The sequence below is a fragment of the Lates calcarifer genome, linkage group LG4 (genome assembly GCF_001640805.2).
Source record: "Lates calcarifer isolate ASB-BC8 linkage group LG4, TLL_Latcal_v3, whole genome shotgun sequence".
Lineage (NCBI taxonomy): Eukaryota > Metazoa > Chordata > Actinopteri > Centropomidae > Lates > Lates calcarifer.
The window spans coordinates 5,784,707-5,798,683 of NC_066836.1; the positions used below are offsets into that span (position 1 = coordinate 5,784,707).

General features: G+C 38.5%; 2 protein-coding genes across 2 annotated transcripts; one reads left to right on the forward strand and one right to left on the reverse strand.

Annotated features, from left to right (window-relative positions):
• Window positions 1–46: 46 nt before the first annotated feature.
• Window positions 47–5,322, reverse strand: txndc12 (thioredoxin domain containing 12 (endoplasmic reticulum)). Its single transcript, XM_018678060.2, has 7 exons — window positions 5,123–5,322; window positions 3,487–3,547; window positions 3,237–3,289; window positions 2,407–2,480; window positions 1,958–2,027; window positions 1,123–1,206; window positions 47–996 (listed from the first exon to the last, which is right to left on the reverse strand). The coding sequence occupies exons 1-7, from the start codon at window positions 5,220–5,222 to the stop codon at window positions 917–919; spliced, it is 522 nt and encodes a 173-aa protein (XP_018533576.1). The 5' UTR covers window positions 5,223–5,322; the 3' UTR covers window positions 47–916.
• Window positions 5,323–6,393: 1,071 nt separating this feature from the next.
• On the forward strand, window positions 6,394–12,101 carry LOC108884257 (transcription factor BTF3 homolog 4). The gene is made up of 6 exons (XM_018678058.2): window positions 6,394–6,498; window positions 6,919–6,989; window positions 8,540–8,653; window positions 9,006–9,207; window positions 10,969–11,028; window positions 11,631–12,101. The coding sequence occupies exons 2-6, from the start codon at window positions 6,936–6,938 to the stop codon at window positions 11,675–11,677; spliced, it is 477 nt and encodes a 158-aa protein (XP_018533574.1). The 5' UTR covers window positions 6,394–6,498; window positions 6,919–6,935; the 3' UTR covers window positions 11,678–12,101.
• The last annotated feature ends 1,876 nt before the right edge of the window (window positions 12,102–13,977 follow it).

Consider the following 13,977-nt stretch of genomic DNA (forward strand, 5'->3'; position numbering starts at 1 on the left):
TGCCATGTTGTCAATGCATCTGACTCACAGTGATGTAAACAGAAACTACTCAATACAACAAACTTTATTTGCACACTTGGCCGTGTACATGTATAAAATACATCGAGACAACCAATGTTTCCATCCCTCATTTTAAAGAAAAAAAATCTTCACAAGCAGCAAAACAAACTCAGAACAGAGAAAAAACAGTTAAGCAGATATAGGTAAAGAAGTATAGATAAATTGGCAGGATTAAATGAATGAATGAGTTATTATTAAGTCTGGATGGTAGAAATCATCTATCTAGTGGTGCAGGGTGAAATATTGTCACAGATATAATAAACGTACTGAAGAGGATCTTTGGAAGCACATCACTGTAGGTGTTCAAATATTTATCTTGACTAATATGAACATACTGTATCGTTGCTGTTGGATGAAAACATTAAAACTCCCTTTCTATCCTTCTACAACGTGTTTGAAAAGAAGACAAAAAAATTTCACTGCCATCGAGCGACAGACAAGGCATTTAACTCTTGGCATTTTGAAGAAGATGCGGAGTCTCCATCCAGCAGCAGCAGCGGGTGAGAGTTAATCATAAAACACTGCAGTTAACTTGGCTAGCTTGAGTTGTTTATATCCTCTACAGACAGTTAAATACAGTATAATGTATGGCATTTAATTAACTACAGTACAAATATACATGTTTTAAAACAAAACGATGACAGGAAAATGAAATCCTCAAGCACCGATGCCGTTTAACGGTTGGCTTGGTTTTGGGTTGGTGAGATGGACCCCACTGTGTGTGAAGTATGAGTTATAAATAGTGAAAATGGGGGGTTGTTGGGGGAGGGGCGGGGGTGTCACAGGGCGCTCTGCAGCTCAGGCTCAGAGTAGAGGAAGTGTAGCCCTTTACAGCCTGACGCCCGTCTCTGCCTCCTCACAGCTCGTCTTGAGTGTGACCCTGCTTGAAGGCGTCGCCCGTCAGTTTCTCCTGCGCCTCCTTCATACCAGACACAACTGAGGAGGAGGAGGGTGGCGAGGAAGACACACACCGTAACCATCAGCTACTTTTAAGGTGCTTTACAAACCGTATCCAAAAGATAATATTCTCCACAGGTAAATGATACTAATCAGCATCGTTACCTTGCTCTGCGTTGCTGTAGAAGTACTTGTAGTTTGGATTCCCGTTCTTGTTGGTGATTTCAGGATGGACTTTGCCGCTGGGGTCTGTGAGAGGATATATTAATTTAAAATCACAAGGCTGCAACTAACCAGCATTTCCATTACAGATTAACGTGACACTGACTGTTTTCTTTAATTGTTTGGTCCATAAAATGTAAGAAATTTGAAAAAACGGTCATAATTCCCCCAAAATCTCATGTAGCCTTATTGAAATGTAGTTTTTTGTCAGACCAACAGTCCAGAAATCTTCTGTGGTTCATTTATTAATCATTTTGTCTGTAAAAGCTGTTTCCCAGCATTCAAGGTGACATGTTTGTATCTTATTTTTATAAAAACGCCAAAGATATTCAATTAAGAATTAAGAGAAGCTGCAAATATTCACATCACAGAGGCTGGAACCAGAGATTTTTGCTTAGAAAATGACTTACTTGATTATTAAAACAGTTGCTGGTTAATTATTAGTTATGCTGTAATCTAAAAACAAGTGTCCAGAAGGGAAATTGATTTGACTTAGCTGCACTGTAACATGTAAATATTTCAAAATGTGTGGAGGAATTTTATCATTAATATTAACAACATTCCTGTGATTAGTTCCTTAATTTTTGCACACTCTTTCCTACTCCCAGTTTAAGTTTTAGGCCACCTGTGTTTATTCTCCTGTCAGGATATGTAACACTGTTCTTGTCTCCTGTAAATCAAATCTAGTGAAGCTTTATCAGCAACTTCATGTTACGCAGGAAGACTAACTGTGCAATCAGTCTCTCCATCCGACCCCCTCCCCCCATCGCTGCCGTACCAAGGAAAAGAATCCGAGGAATGTATCCTCCGTCGGGGCTGAAGGCTTCGTCCTTTGGCTCCTCCTCGTCCTGTTCAAATAAGAGATAACTGATCAAATCTCAAACACCTCATACACGTTCACAGTCACAGTCTCTGCTCTGTTCAACACCTTTAAAAGCTGATTCATGGTCATACTGGTCAAAGAATAACCAGCTGAGAATTATCTATTAACTACATTAACTTAGTGACATTTATTCCACATTTCTCTGCATTTCCTGCCGTAAACAACCATAAATCCAAACAATAGAATCAGATAATTATCGTGACCTTAACCCAGATTAGCAGCATAAAATACATGGATGGATTAACCAATTCCAAAATGATTCATTCAGATGTTTTTGCTCAAATTGAAACAAATTTAAGACTTTTTAATACCTATAGCTTTAATACGGTTCAACGTTTCCTCACCTCCAGGTTGATCATAACAAAGTTGTGTGCGAGTTCAGAGATTTCCTTGGACTCAGCAAACTTGGGCTTCAGTGCTGATGTTTTAAAAAAGAGAGAGAACAACAAACAGGATTAATAATTATCCTCTCATCTGTTTCCATCTAGGACAAACAATAGAGAATAAATGTTCTCGCCCTGCATCTTTAAAATGAAGCCAGAAAAACACACGTCCTCCATTTCAGAATTAAGACATTTGTGATGTGTAGAAAGAAAGAAAGCTCATTTTGACATCTGCTTTATTTTAATATAAATGCAGAGATAAGAGCAGTTCAGGTGGAGTGCTACACCTGGTGCTATGGGGCCTCTTTACATTCCCTGTTTGCCCTCCAGCTCCAGACCCTCCAGCTTTTAATTATCATTTCCTGTTTGTGCTGTTTGTCTTGTTTGGCCACATTACAGATGTTGGCTTGGCTCAGCTTGTAGTTTATTCTTCTACATAGGACGTATTTTATTTTTTTGAGATATTAAGTCATTACTGTGAAAAAGTCTCTCATTATAGTGACTTACATTGGCAGAAATGGGTTCCTATTTATCTGAATAAAGCCATTATGAAACAACTGTGTAGTGAACACTGCTGAATGAAAAAGCTGTTACTTTAACAGACAGATGAAGCTTGTAATGTTCAGTCCTGACTGAAAAGGGCTTTACCCAGTCTGACCTAGAAAGACTCATTATGACTTACAGGATGTTTATTTCCATAACACTGGCAGAAATGTTCTATCATACCTCGTCATTAGAAAATCAAACCTTTGTTTTTTTTGTATTCTTAAAGGGACAGAGCACTGTTTTACCTTTGCAGGCTCCACACCAGCTCTTGTGGATGATGACCATGAGCGGCAGCCCGCTGTCAATGCAAACACATGAAAAAGTTTGTCACACTGAAAACCAACGACTCTGACTTCAGCTCAGTCAGACCTGAAGCTGTGGCGAATAAAAATATACAATCAGCGATGTGTTTTACTCTGGAAAGTCAAAGCTGCTGAGTCAACTTGTTCTGGTCATTAGTGACAGGAAGTGTCTGAGCGCTCAGCGTGAACTCACCTGGCCTCAGCTTCTTTCTTGCCGTCGTCCAGCGTCCTCCAGTGGATGTTCTCTCCGAACCCTACGGGAGGGCGTGATATAATGAGCACACCAGCGTTGTGTAACTGGTATTATATATCTACAACAGGGTGTGTGTGCCCTAAATACGGCATCAATACAAAGAGCCGTCAGTAAAATCTATGGCAAACATGACTGAATGAGCGGTAATTCAATATGGAGCTGCAGAGGAGCATCGACTCTACTCCGTCACCTGTACCTGCTCAACTGGCTCGTGGGTTTACATCAGAGCAGCAGGTGGTAATCAATACAGCGATTAACTATATTCTGATGCATCCTCTTGTTAAACTGAAGCAAAGACAAATCTTTCATGTACTTCTGTCACGCTCTGTGGTAGTTCAGGAACCAAAAAAAATAGACATTACAGCTGCACAGCATGTGACTTCTATCTCAGGTAACATTTCCTGGTTTGAGCACTGTGCAGTTTACAGTCTCTGAATTCTGTTTTTTGCATAAAAATATGCAAAAATTCAGGAACAAATGTCAGGCTGACTGACTCTATGATGAGACAGGGTGATAAACATCTCAAAGAAATTAACTATTCAAAAAGAAAGGTTTTAGAACACCTGCAGTTTTCCAGTTTTTATTAAAATCGACATCATTTAAGTTAAAAATCTAAGTTTAAATTAAAGTATAGATATCAAATACTGTTCCATTATTTGCAGCCTCATTTAAATCTACAAAGACATCATTTATTAGAAAAATAAATAAGTCTAAAAGAAAAAAATAAGTCTAATCATCTTGTTCTTTTCCTCTTCAGTAGTTTGGTTAGTCTGGAGGTCGAGTCATTATGTTGCTGTAGGATGAACCTACCAGACCAACCAGTCTGTCTTCCTTTGTTAATTGTCCTTTCCTCACCATAATGACAGTAATATAATATAGATATAGAATAGTGTGCACTGTAGTACAATATTGTCCTAATAATGCTTCAGAAGATGTAATTACAGTCTGTTCAAACACAGCCTTTGTACAGAGTATTTGTAATTAATCAACATTAGTTGTAAGAATTTCAAATCTTAATTTACCTCTATTGCTGCAGAGAAGCTAAAGCTGTAAGTTAACCTAGTTATGATCACTGAAAAAGACCATTTTTATGACACTTACATGACTTTTCAGTTTATAGTGAGCCTAAACTTGATGTTTTTTAATCTCAGACAGTTTTTCTGTTGGCTTTGTACCATTTGAGGTTATTCACTGGACTTAAGCTGCTTAAATGTAATTAAAAACTGGAAAATGTGGGCGTTGTAAAACTCTTAAATGTACAACGGAAATACATCAAACAATACAGGAAAATATAATATATAAGTTTCGTGTAATCTCAATGGAGAAATGGTGTGTCTGCAAAGTGCAGGTATTCTCGGAGAAATAATGAAATACTGTAAATTAAAAATTCACGTCTGACTGACAAATCAAACCTCGCCACCCTCAGTAAACTACCTGTCCAGGACGCAGACTTTGTGATCCAGGATGCTGACACAAAGACAACGGGGCTGTGGTAACACTATCAATGACCCAGCTCTGAAGCTACACACTAAAACCCTGCTCCGGTTCATTAATCTAACTCTGGATGTAAACTCACCTCTGGAGCTGGCTGCCTCGACGACATCCTGAAAACACGTCAACGACAACAAAACCTGCAGCGACGAGAATAAAGCGATATTTACAAGAGATGTTTGCATTTTGTTTGGCCTTTTTTTTCCCTCGTACAGCTGCGGGGAGCAGGTAATGGCAGTGACTGTTCTCTAACCAGCGACCCGGACGTTCAACCGAGAAATTTCACAATAAAAGTCCACCCGGTAAAGTTGAGAAACCTGAGTTAGTATGTGGGTTCTTCCTCCCTCCTCCAGCAGTGATTCTTTTTCTTTTTTTTTTTTTCGGGAGGGGGTGGTGAGAGGTGGGAGGGGCTGTTGAATTACATCACATCCACACAACCGCGTGCTCCTGTCTGCAGCTTCAACTAGTCAAGTTAGACAACGGAATTTCAGAATAAAACCGGAAACTAGCACGAAAACAAAAGTTTAAAAGCTCAAAAATATTTCAGCATCAGAATCAGCACGGTGAAAAAAAACCCTGTAATTAAAAGTTTAGTTTTACCTGCAAGCTTTAAATTTTACATTATAAACATTAAAGTTTAGTCCTCTCTGCAGTAAGGGGAACAAAAATAGTCAGTTTCTAAACATAACACTGCACTAATGCTGAGGACTTAAACTCTAGTAGTCATGGCAATTAAAAAAAAAACAGTAATACATTTTTTTGCTTAATCAGAGTAATCCTCAGGATATAATAATCTGAAAAAACAATACATAAAATGTTCCATAATGTTCTATAAAGATTTACATTTAAATACAAATTACAGCATGTTAAGAAAAAACTTTCTTAAATATATAAATGATCTTGATTATAGATTATCTTAATTATCTACAGATTTTGTTTATTTTTATTTTGTTTGTTTATTTTATTATTATTTGTTGATGCAGTTATTTGTTCAGTCATAACAATTGATTTATTAAAGGAGGAGGGGAACTCACTGAGGCTGCATATGTAAATGTCTGTGCTACACCATTGCAAATACTGTATGTTGACATACATAGTATTCTGACTCTGGTTCTTGGTCGCTTCAATCCAGGTATGAACAGATCCAAAAATAATTTACAGAAGGACAGATAGAAACAGATGCACAGCTGAAAATAATGGACAACAAAGCTGAACAAGACAGGTAAACATATAACTGTCATTATACAAAAATCAACAACGGACAACGACATAAAATGTATATATGTCAGCTAAATATATTAGTCTTAATATATTCTCTGTAGGTTTGGTCAAAAAGGAAGTTTTATTGTGAAAATCAGAAGCGGAAGCGTGTTTTATTGCTGCTGGTTTAAGCTGTCGCTGCTTTAGTCTCATTAGCAGCGAGAACAGTTCAACGGGTTGTCAGATAATTCCTTATCAAAGGTAGAACAAAATAATGATAATTTCATTTTGTATCAAGCGCCTGAGCCGATTCGTTTCATCGTTTGATTTAAAGTTGACGTTGACTGTTCGCTTAGCTCTGCTTATCTTGTTTCTTTAGCCACCATGCTAGTGTTAGCTGAATTAGCTTTCTAGCTAGTTAGCAACCCTGACCAGCTACATTTACGTTAGCCTTAAATGTCATTTTAAAGTCTTACTCTTGATACTTTTATTGATCCATTTCAGTTTATGTTGGTCAGCGTCGTCGGTGTAACTCTTATGTAACTGTCGGTGGCTCTGTTAGCAGTTTAGCAACGATGCTAATGTGTGGTATTGGGAATTATTGAAGCTCCGGTTGCTCAATTATGCTGTGTTAACTGCATTTCAACAATCACGTGTTTTAAATTATTGTTTCTTTTTTAGTTTACCAGCAGAACACTATGAATCAAGAGAAGCTCGCCAAACTCCAGGCACAAGTCCGGATAGGGGGAAAGGTACAGTCTACTAGTTTTTTGGATTTTCTATTATATTTCTATTGCAGTAGACCTCGAGGGCCCTCAGATCCTTCAGATTTACAGTCTGTCAGCTGGATTTGGGTGATTTGAGGAAGGATCTTATAACAAAATCTAGAATAAAAACATCAATTATTGTAATTTGACAAAACAGTCCCATCAAAGATCCTGTTTTTTCCTCAACCTGTGAATTCAGTGGCTGTTATAGTTTTACATTTTATTTTGTAACTCAGTTCCCTAATGAAGACTATGTGATAGGGTTAAAAGCACAAGACAAAGCTAGTAAGTGGACGTAACTATTTGTTCAAGGTCAAGAATGATTTCTGATTTATTTGTGCTTTTAAGTTGAGGTGTGGACTAAATAGAGGACACAACATCAAATTTCTGGCCACAGGTTAGTAGGTTAACGGGGCAGTAATGTTGACAAATACCCCAGTGTTGAAATCTCAGTCTGTTGTTGGTTCAGTTGTTGCCCCTTTTTTAAGGAGTGTGATGGCATCCAGCATCTGTCCGGTCTTTCCTCCTGACCTCAGCATTCCCATTATTAGGGTGGGGGGGCATTGGCCTCTTCATCCGAGGCCTCTGTGGCTTTGTTCCCACTTATTGTGAGATCTTCAGCTGCACACTAGGTGGCGTAATTTGTTGTTCTTTCTGTGACAAAGGCCTTCAGCATTTGCCGGATTGCACCATGCTGTCATTCTCAAATACACATTACATTATCAGTACTTTACCCGACATAACAAGACGATCCCACACACTGTCCGTCACTTGTATGCAGAAAGAGAGTACCTTCAAAGTCAGGAGTCTTTAACCCTGAGCGTTAGTCAGTGATAAATTATGTTGCGCAAGATCTTTGTTTGAGTCACTATTTGAGTGGTAATATCCCTCTTTTACACATCTGGTCGAACAAAAACAAAAAAAGAGGTGATTAATGTGTGTGACTTGGTAAATTTTAGACAGCTGTTTTCAGACTAGTGGATGGGAAAATGAAAAGTCCAAACAAATTAAAACAAGCTGTTTTCTTTGCTTTCTTCCCTTTTGTTTAAACTCGTAAACAGTCTTGTTTCTAGTCACGTTGCTATGATGATAATGTTTTCATACACTCTCTAAATCTTTATATACTCTAACAAAGCAGTGTGGCAGGAACTTTTGAGGGAATCAGTTCCCTTTCTTGTGGACAGTATTTAGCTTACTAATATAATAGGAGCCTCTACTTCTTGTTTCATAACATAACTTTATATTTTTCTAATGTAAAGAGACTGGTGATTAATGTAATGTGACAATCGGAGTAAAGTTCACTGCTCTCTCAGCACAGGTCATAGTGATGTATTGTGTTAACCAGGTCCTCTGTTTCTAAATGTGTCACCACAGATCAGAAATGACTAAATGATGCCCAAGATGTAAAAATAAAAAGTGCCACATAGATTAAAAAACGTCTGACACAGTGGTATTAAACTGTGTTTGACATTTTGGTTCATTCAGTCATCTAAGCTTTTCCTTTTTTTTGGCATCCACACCTGTTCTCTCCTCAGGGAACAGCCCGCAGGAAGAAAAAGGTTGTTCACAAAACGGCAACAGCTGACGATAAAAAACTCCAGGGCTCACTGAAGAAACTGGCGGTGAACAACATCGCGGGAATAGAGGAGGTGAGGCATCTCCGACAAGATTAAAATGAAAACTAATGTCAGCGCTGCACTGTTTTCTTTTTCTTCTTCTTTGAGAGTCCTGAGTCTTTTATAATTGTCATGTCATAAAGGAAGATAAGACAGGGAGAACTGTTCTCCAATCATGTCATCGTCTGGTTTATTTTTAGAGCTTTGATCCAACAAGTTCCCACAAAGTGTTTCATATAAATCAATGCACAAAAACCAGATAAAACTTGAGGTTGTAGACACAAGCTTCATACACAGAATTCCTTTTGTCTCATTCATTCATGTTGTGGCCCAGTTTACTTTCCAGTGAGTTATTAAAATTCCAGCTGTGTCTTTTTCCTCTCAGGTGAATATGATAAAAGACGATGGGACCGTGATCCACTTCAACAACCCTAAAGTGCAGGCGTCTCTGTCCGCCAACACCTTCGCCATCACGGGCCACGCTGAGACCAAGCAGCTGACGGAGATGCTGCCAGGCATCCTGAGCCAGCTGGGAGCCGACAGCCTCAGCAGCCTGCGCAAGCTGGCCGAGCAGTTCCCACGGCAATGTGAGTACACAAACACACACACACAAAGATAAACACTTAGTGTCACAACATCACTGTGTCAGCCTGAATATAAGGAAATATTTTTGTGTAGAAATAAGGTTTAAAAAAGTGGAGGTCGTCTTATTTTTGAGAACAGATTCTTTTTGAGAGGAGAGTGTTGAATTATAGGTTAGTTTTAGCCTTAATGTTGCAAGGCTAGCCAGTGTTTTCAGTCGTTTTGTTGTGAGTCTTTCAGAGTTAATCGGCTGTAAAAGTGTTTTGTTAGTCCATTCTCACCTGCAGAGTTTCTGAAGGCCGGTGAAACGTGTTTTGCTGTTACAGAGGACATACATTTATGACAAGTGAGAACAACTTCACAGTATCTCTGACGGCTTTAATGCAGAAATGAACCAGGGAGAGAATCTGTCAAAAACAGAATATCAGGAATATTCCTGAAGTTTGAGAGATGTCAGCAGATTTCATGAAAACTTAAAAGAGGAGGAAGGTGGAGGAGTGAGAGGAGACTTCTGTTCAGATGCAGAGTTCAGGTGTGTTGGCTGAGGTACACCCTGCTGACATGTAACTGACCCAGGCATTAAAGGCAGCTGATCAGTCAGGGTTCAGGGTATCTGCAAGTTTTGAAAAGTCTTAAAAAGCACTGAATTCAGTTCCCTCAAGAAAAGGTCTTACAGGGTATTATAAAACCAATTTTTCTTCTTCCATTTAGTCACTGTCTATGGCAGGCAAGAAATATTTTCCCTTGTCTGCTGTGTCGATTTTGGAAAAAACTGACTTAAAAAATGATCTCTATTTTGACTGGTTAACATATTCATCAGTTTTCTGCTAAGTGTATCCAGGCATAGACTCAGGCACGTGAACTGAAAGGGAGTGATTGTTTTTCCTGTTTTTGTAGTCTTGTAACTGAGCTCTGTGACTTTCAAACAAAGAAATATCAACAGTCTCTTCATACAGAGGCTCTGTCCCCCGTTGGCCTGTTACATAATCTGCACAGAGTCCAGGTCACATTGATTAATTAATTATATCACTAGGAATAATATATACTGTAACTGTGGGCCTTATTGTTTGTTTCTTGTCATAATTTGACAACTCTTTAAAAAGTCTGTGGTTGATCTTTTCTTAACCAGAAACAGTCAAATATGCTTCCTTTAACAGCTCAGTGTACTCAGCAAATTTGTGTAACAGCTTTGGAGAGCAGTGTTTTGTTTGTGAAGAATCACTGCAGAACCAGAGGAGGTTAAATCTGTAAACATGACCTGGAGAAACTGGTTGTAGCAGCGAGGAAAACTGACAAGAACAGTGAGGACAGTGATGACAGAGTGAAAACATTTAGAGACAGAGTGATTGTTCATAGGAGGGCAGATATCTGCTAGTCCACGTCCAGCACACACTGAGTATGGAGATGACTCAGTTGGCCTCAGTGTTGGTATGAAAATCAACCCAGTGAAGCAGCTTTTACACATGACAACACAGCTAATCATGTGATGCGAAATTGTGCAGAGTCCAAACCAAGGTCAGGTCCATTCAGATGCTGATGTGGAGCTTATATCACGTTTTTTTTCTGATTACACATGTTGAGACTTTCATTTTATTAAGCATATTAAGATCCTCCACCTCCATGAAGAGCAGCATCATGAGAGAAACTGACAGTTTTGGCTCAGGAAAATTAATCCACTTTACTACTTTTAACACTAACACACATTTTAATTTTTCCAATTTGCAGCTTAACCTTGTATTCATTTATTTCTCTTAAATATTTTGCAGCAATGGACATGAAAGCAGTGAAGGAGGAGAATGCAGAGGAGGAGGACGACGATGTACCAGGTACAGACTTTGCTCTAATTTAATGAAAGAATTTAAAGCAACAAAATATAACTTTGTTCAGCACACACACGAACGGTAATTAATTCTGTTGTGCTCTGAGTCTGAGTGGTTAAGTGGTTTTAAAGTACAGAAGACAAAGCTCAGCAATCTCTTCAACGGAGCCACTCACTGAACTAAAACAGCCAAATGATGTATATTACCCATGATCCTCGGCTTCTGGAGTCAGAAGTGTTATTTCTGTAACAAACAGACCAAAGTTGATATATTAAGGTGAAATAGTCACATATTTCTTTAATATGTTGTTCATTATGCATTAAACAGTTAAAAATTCATAGATCATATGTTATTATTGTTTCCAAAAAGACACATGGAGTGGTGTTACTATTTCATCAGACAAGAAAATAAGGACTTTGGAGTTTTTCTGTATCAGTGTTTTCAAGTAGTTTTATTTCAACTCTTCAGCTTCATAAAAAGTCTTTTTTTAAAAAGATAGAATTAAATCATTCACTATCTTTTACAAATTGTCAGTGTCACTTCTGTCAAACACTGCGCCTGCTTTCAGAGCGAAATCCTGATGTACTTTGTTGTTTCCTATCTCACAGATCTCGTGGAGAACTTTGATGAAGCCTCAAAGAACGAAGCAAACTGATGAATCCTCTTTTTCTCCTCTGCCGTCAGCCGATTTTATTTCTTACCTCTCGCGGACCCACAAAGGGCATTTCCTCTTGTGGGGAAACGGTCGTTAAAGGTGCAATGCATCATCTCCGGAGATGTGAACCACTTTGGTTCAGTCTGCCACAACAGCACGACAACAGCAGCAACAACAACAACATGCAGATACAGTAGGTTTTGATTTCAGTCAATGGTGATATCGTGGACACGCTGAGAAGCGAGGATCTGTACGACTCTCAGCACCCAAAGGACTCACACTACTTTGGAAATGAGCTTTCTACATGGTTAAACATGGCTAGTATTTAAAAGATTGTTTATTAAATTACAGTTAAAGTGAATGAATAATTCATTTTACAGATAGTGGTGATAATGAATTTAATAAAACATTTTTGGGCTATCAATGTTTCTCTTTATTATTTGACTTTAACACCGAAGGGGCGACTCCAAGTGGTTGAGGCATATATATATATATATATGTGTGTGTGAAGTATTTATTGATTCTCATTTTATAAATAGAACAAACAGTTTCTTTACACTTTCTTGGATTGATTGATATCTGAGCTGTTATGTAGCACGGTCTGGAGGGTGAATGGGAAGACGGATTATCAGGTTAAATGAGCAAAATTATGTTGTAAAATTAAACTTGAAACAAAGTGTAGAGCATGCACATCCAAAAAACTCTCACAGGTACTGGATCAAAAATAAATGTGTTGAAATAATAAGAATAAAAAAACATCAGTCAGCAGCTTCTGCATGAAGCATCAAGACCCTTTATTTAAGTAAAAGTAGCAAGAGTAGCAAATTTAAACTGGTATATTGTATTTGTTTACTATTAATTTTAACTGGGTAGTTTAATCTGTTACCAGGTAATGGAGTAATTTCTTGTTTATTTTATCTTTGAATAATTGGCTTTTTGTCTCTTGGCCACAGTAACTAAGTGATTTAATAACATCACTTTTGATTCTGGAAACTTTAATGGCTTTTTGCACATTACTGTAGATATTTCGCAGAGCAGGCCTAATTAATAATCAATAATGAAAATGACTGTTAGTATTGGACACAATTTGCAAAGCTAAGATAAAGTGTTGTTAAAAATAGACCTGGGTGTGTAAATAAAGAGGGGCTAAATGAGTATTGGGTGGGTTTTACACATCACTCCATCCCCCGCCAACACTGTCACATCCCGTTTCATTGATCATCAGTGACGCTCCTCTGCTGCATCGTGCCGCTAATCAATGGGCCGCTGCTGTCAGTCACTCCCCCCCCCCGGTACCGACAGGAGAGGTCTGACAAGGTTACCGGGGATGGATGAGCCATTTTGGCTCTAGGGATGTCGTATCGTGAGCGGGACCGAGCTGCGGACCCGCCTCGAGGGCTCACCACACCACACCTCAGCACCTTCAGCAGCCCCAGTTTGAGCCAAAATGTCCCTGCTGCTGCTGCTGCTGCGGCTGGAGCATAGTGCGGGGACTGGATGGAGCTGAGCCGTTTTAACTGCATCAAGTTAGACACGAACAGCTGGAGCAAAACGGGAAATTATGTGTCGTCACTGTGAAAATAAGAGCTCATAAACAGTTCTCATTAATTGGTTTGGTTCAGCTTTTCCAACATGCTAAACTCTTAATGCAAAGAGTCAAACTGATTCAATAAATCCTGTGGTCACAAACCATCGAGTGTGCAAACATTTCTTCTTCACCTGAAACATTACTCAGGTGAGCAGTGTTGCAGCATGATTTCAAATGACTTCACCACCACTGCAACACATTTAAGATGATGACATTTACAAGAGATGTAAACATAGGGTTTGGTGTTTTGAATTTAAACAAGAGATAGTTACAGAACAAATAAGGAAACTGATGCAGTACAATCACAACAATCACTTGTACAAATGTAGTATTTAATGTAGTGAAACATTAGACTCCAGACTTCAATATTCAAAACATTTATCTGTACTTTTTGTCATTTTAAATACTGACTTTTGCATAAATTTTACTTTTTCATAGTTACTATTTGTATAATCTTGAGAAAATAATTGCATCGTTCATCGTTCTGAGCACGCCTCTGACAACAGGTAGCCACTTGGTACACCTGTTGGTAATAAACTGATTGACACTCATTGGTGAAAGGTGAAAATAATTCAGCCATGAAGGATACTGAAGGACTTTTGTACTTTGGAGAAGCTGAAATGGCTGTGCATTTTCCTCTTTTTGCTCATAATTGATAATTTTCATTAAATAAAATGGGCGTGCAAACCATTTTTGAGCCATGGGCTTAATA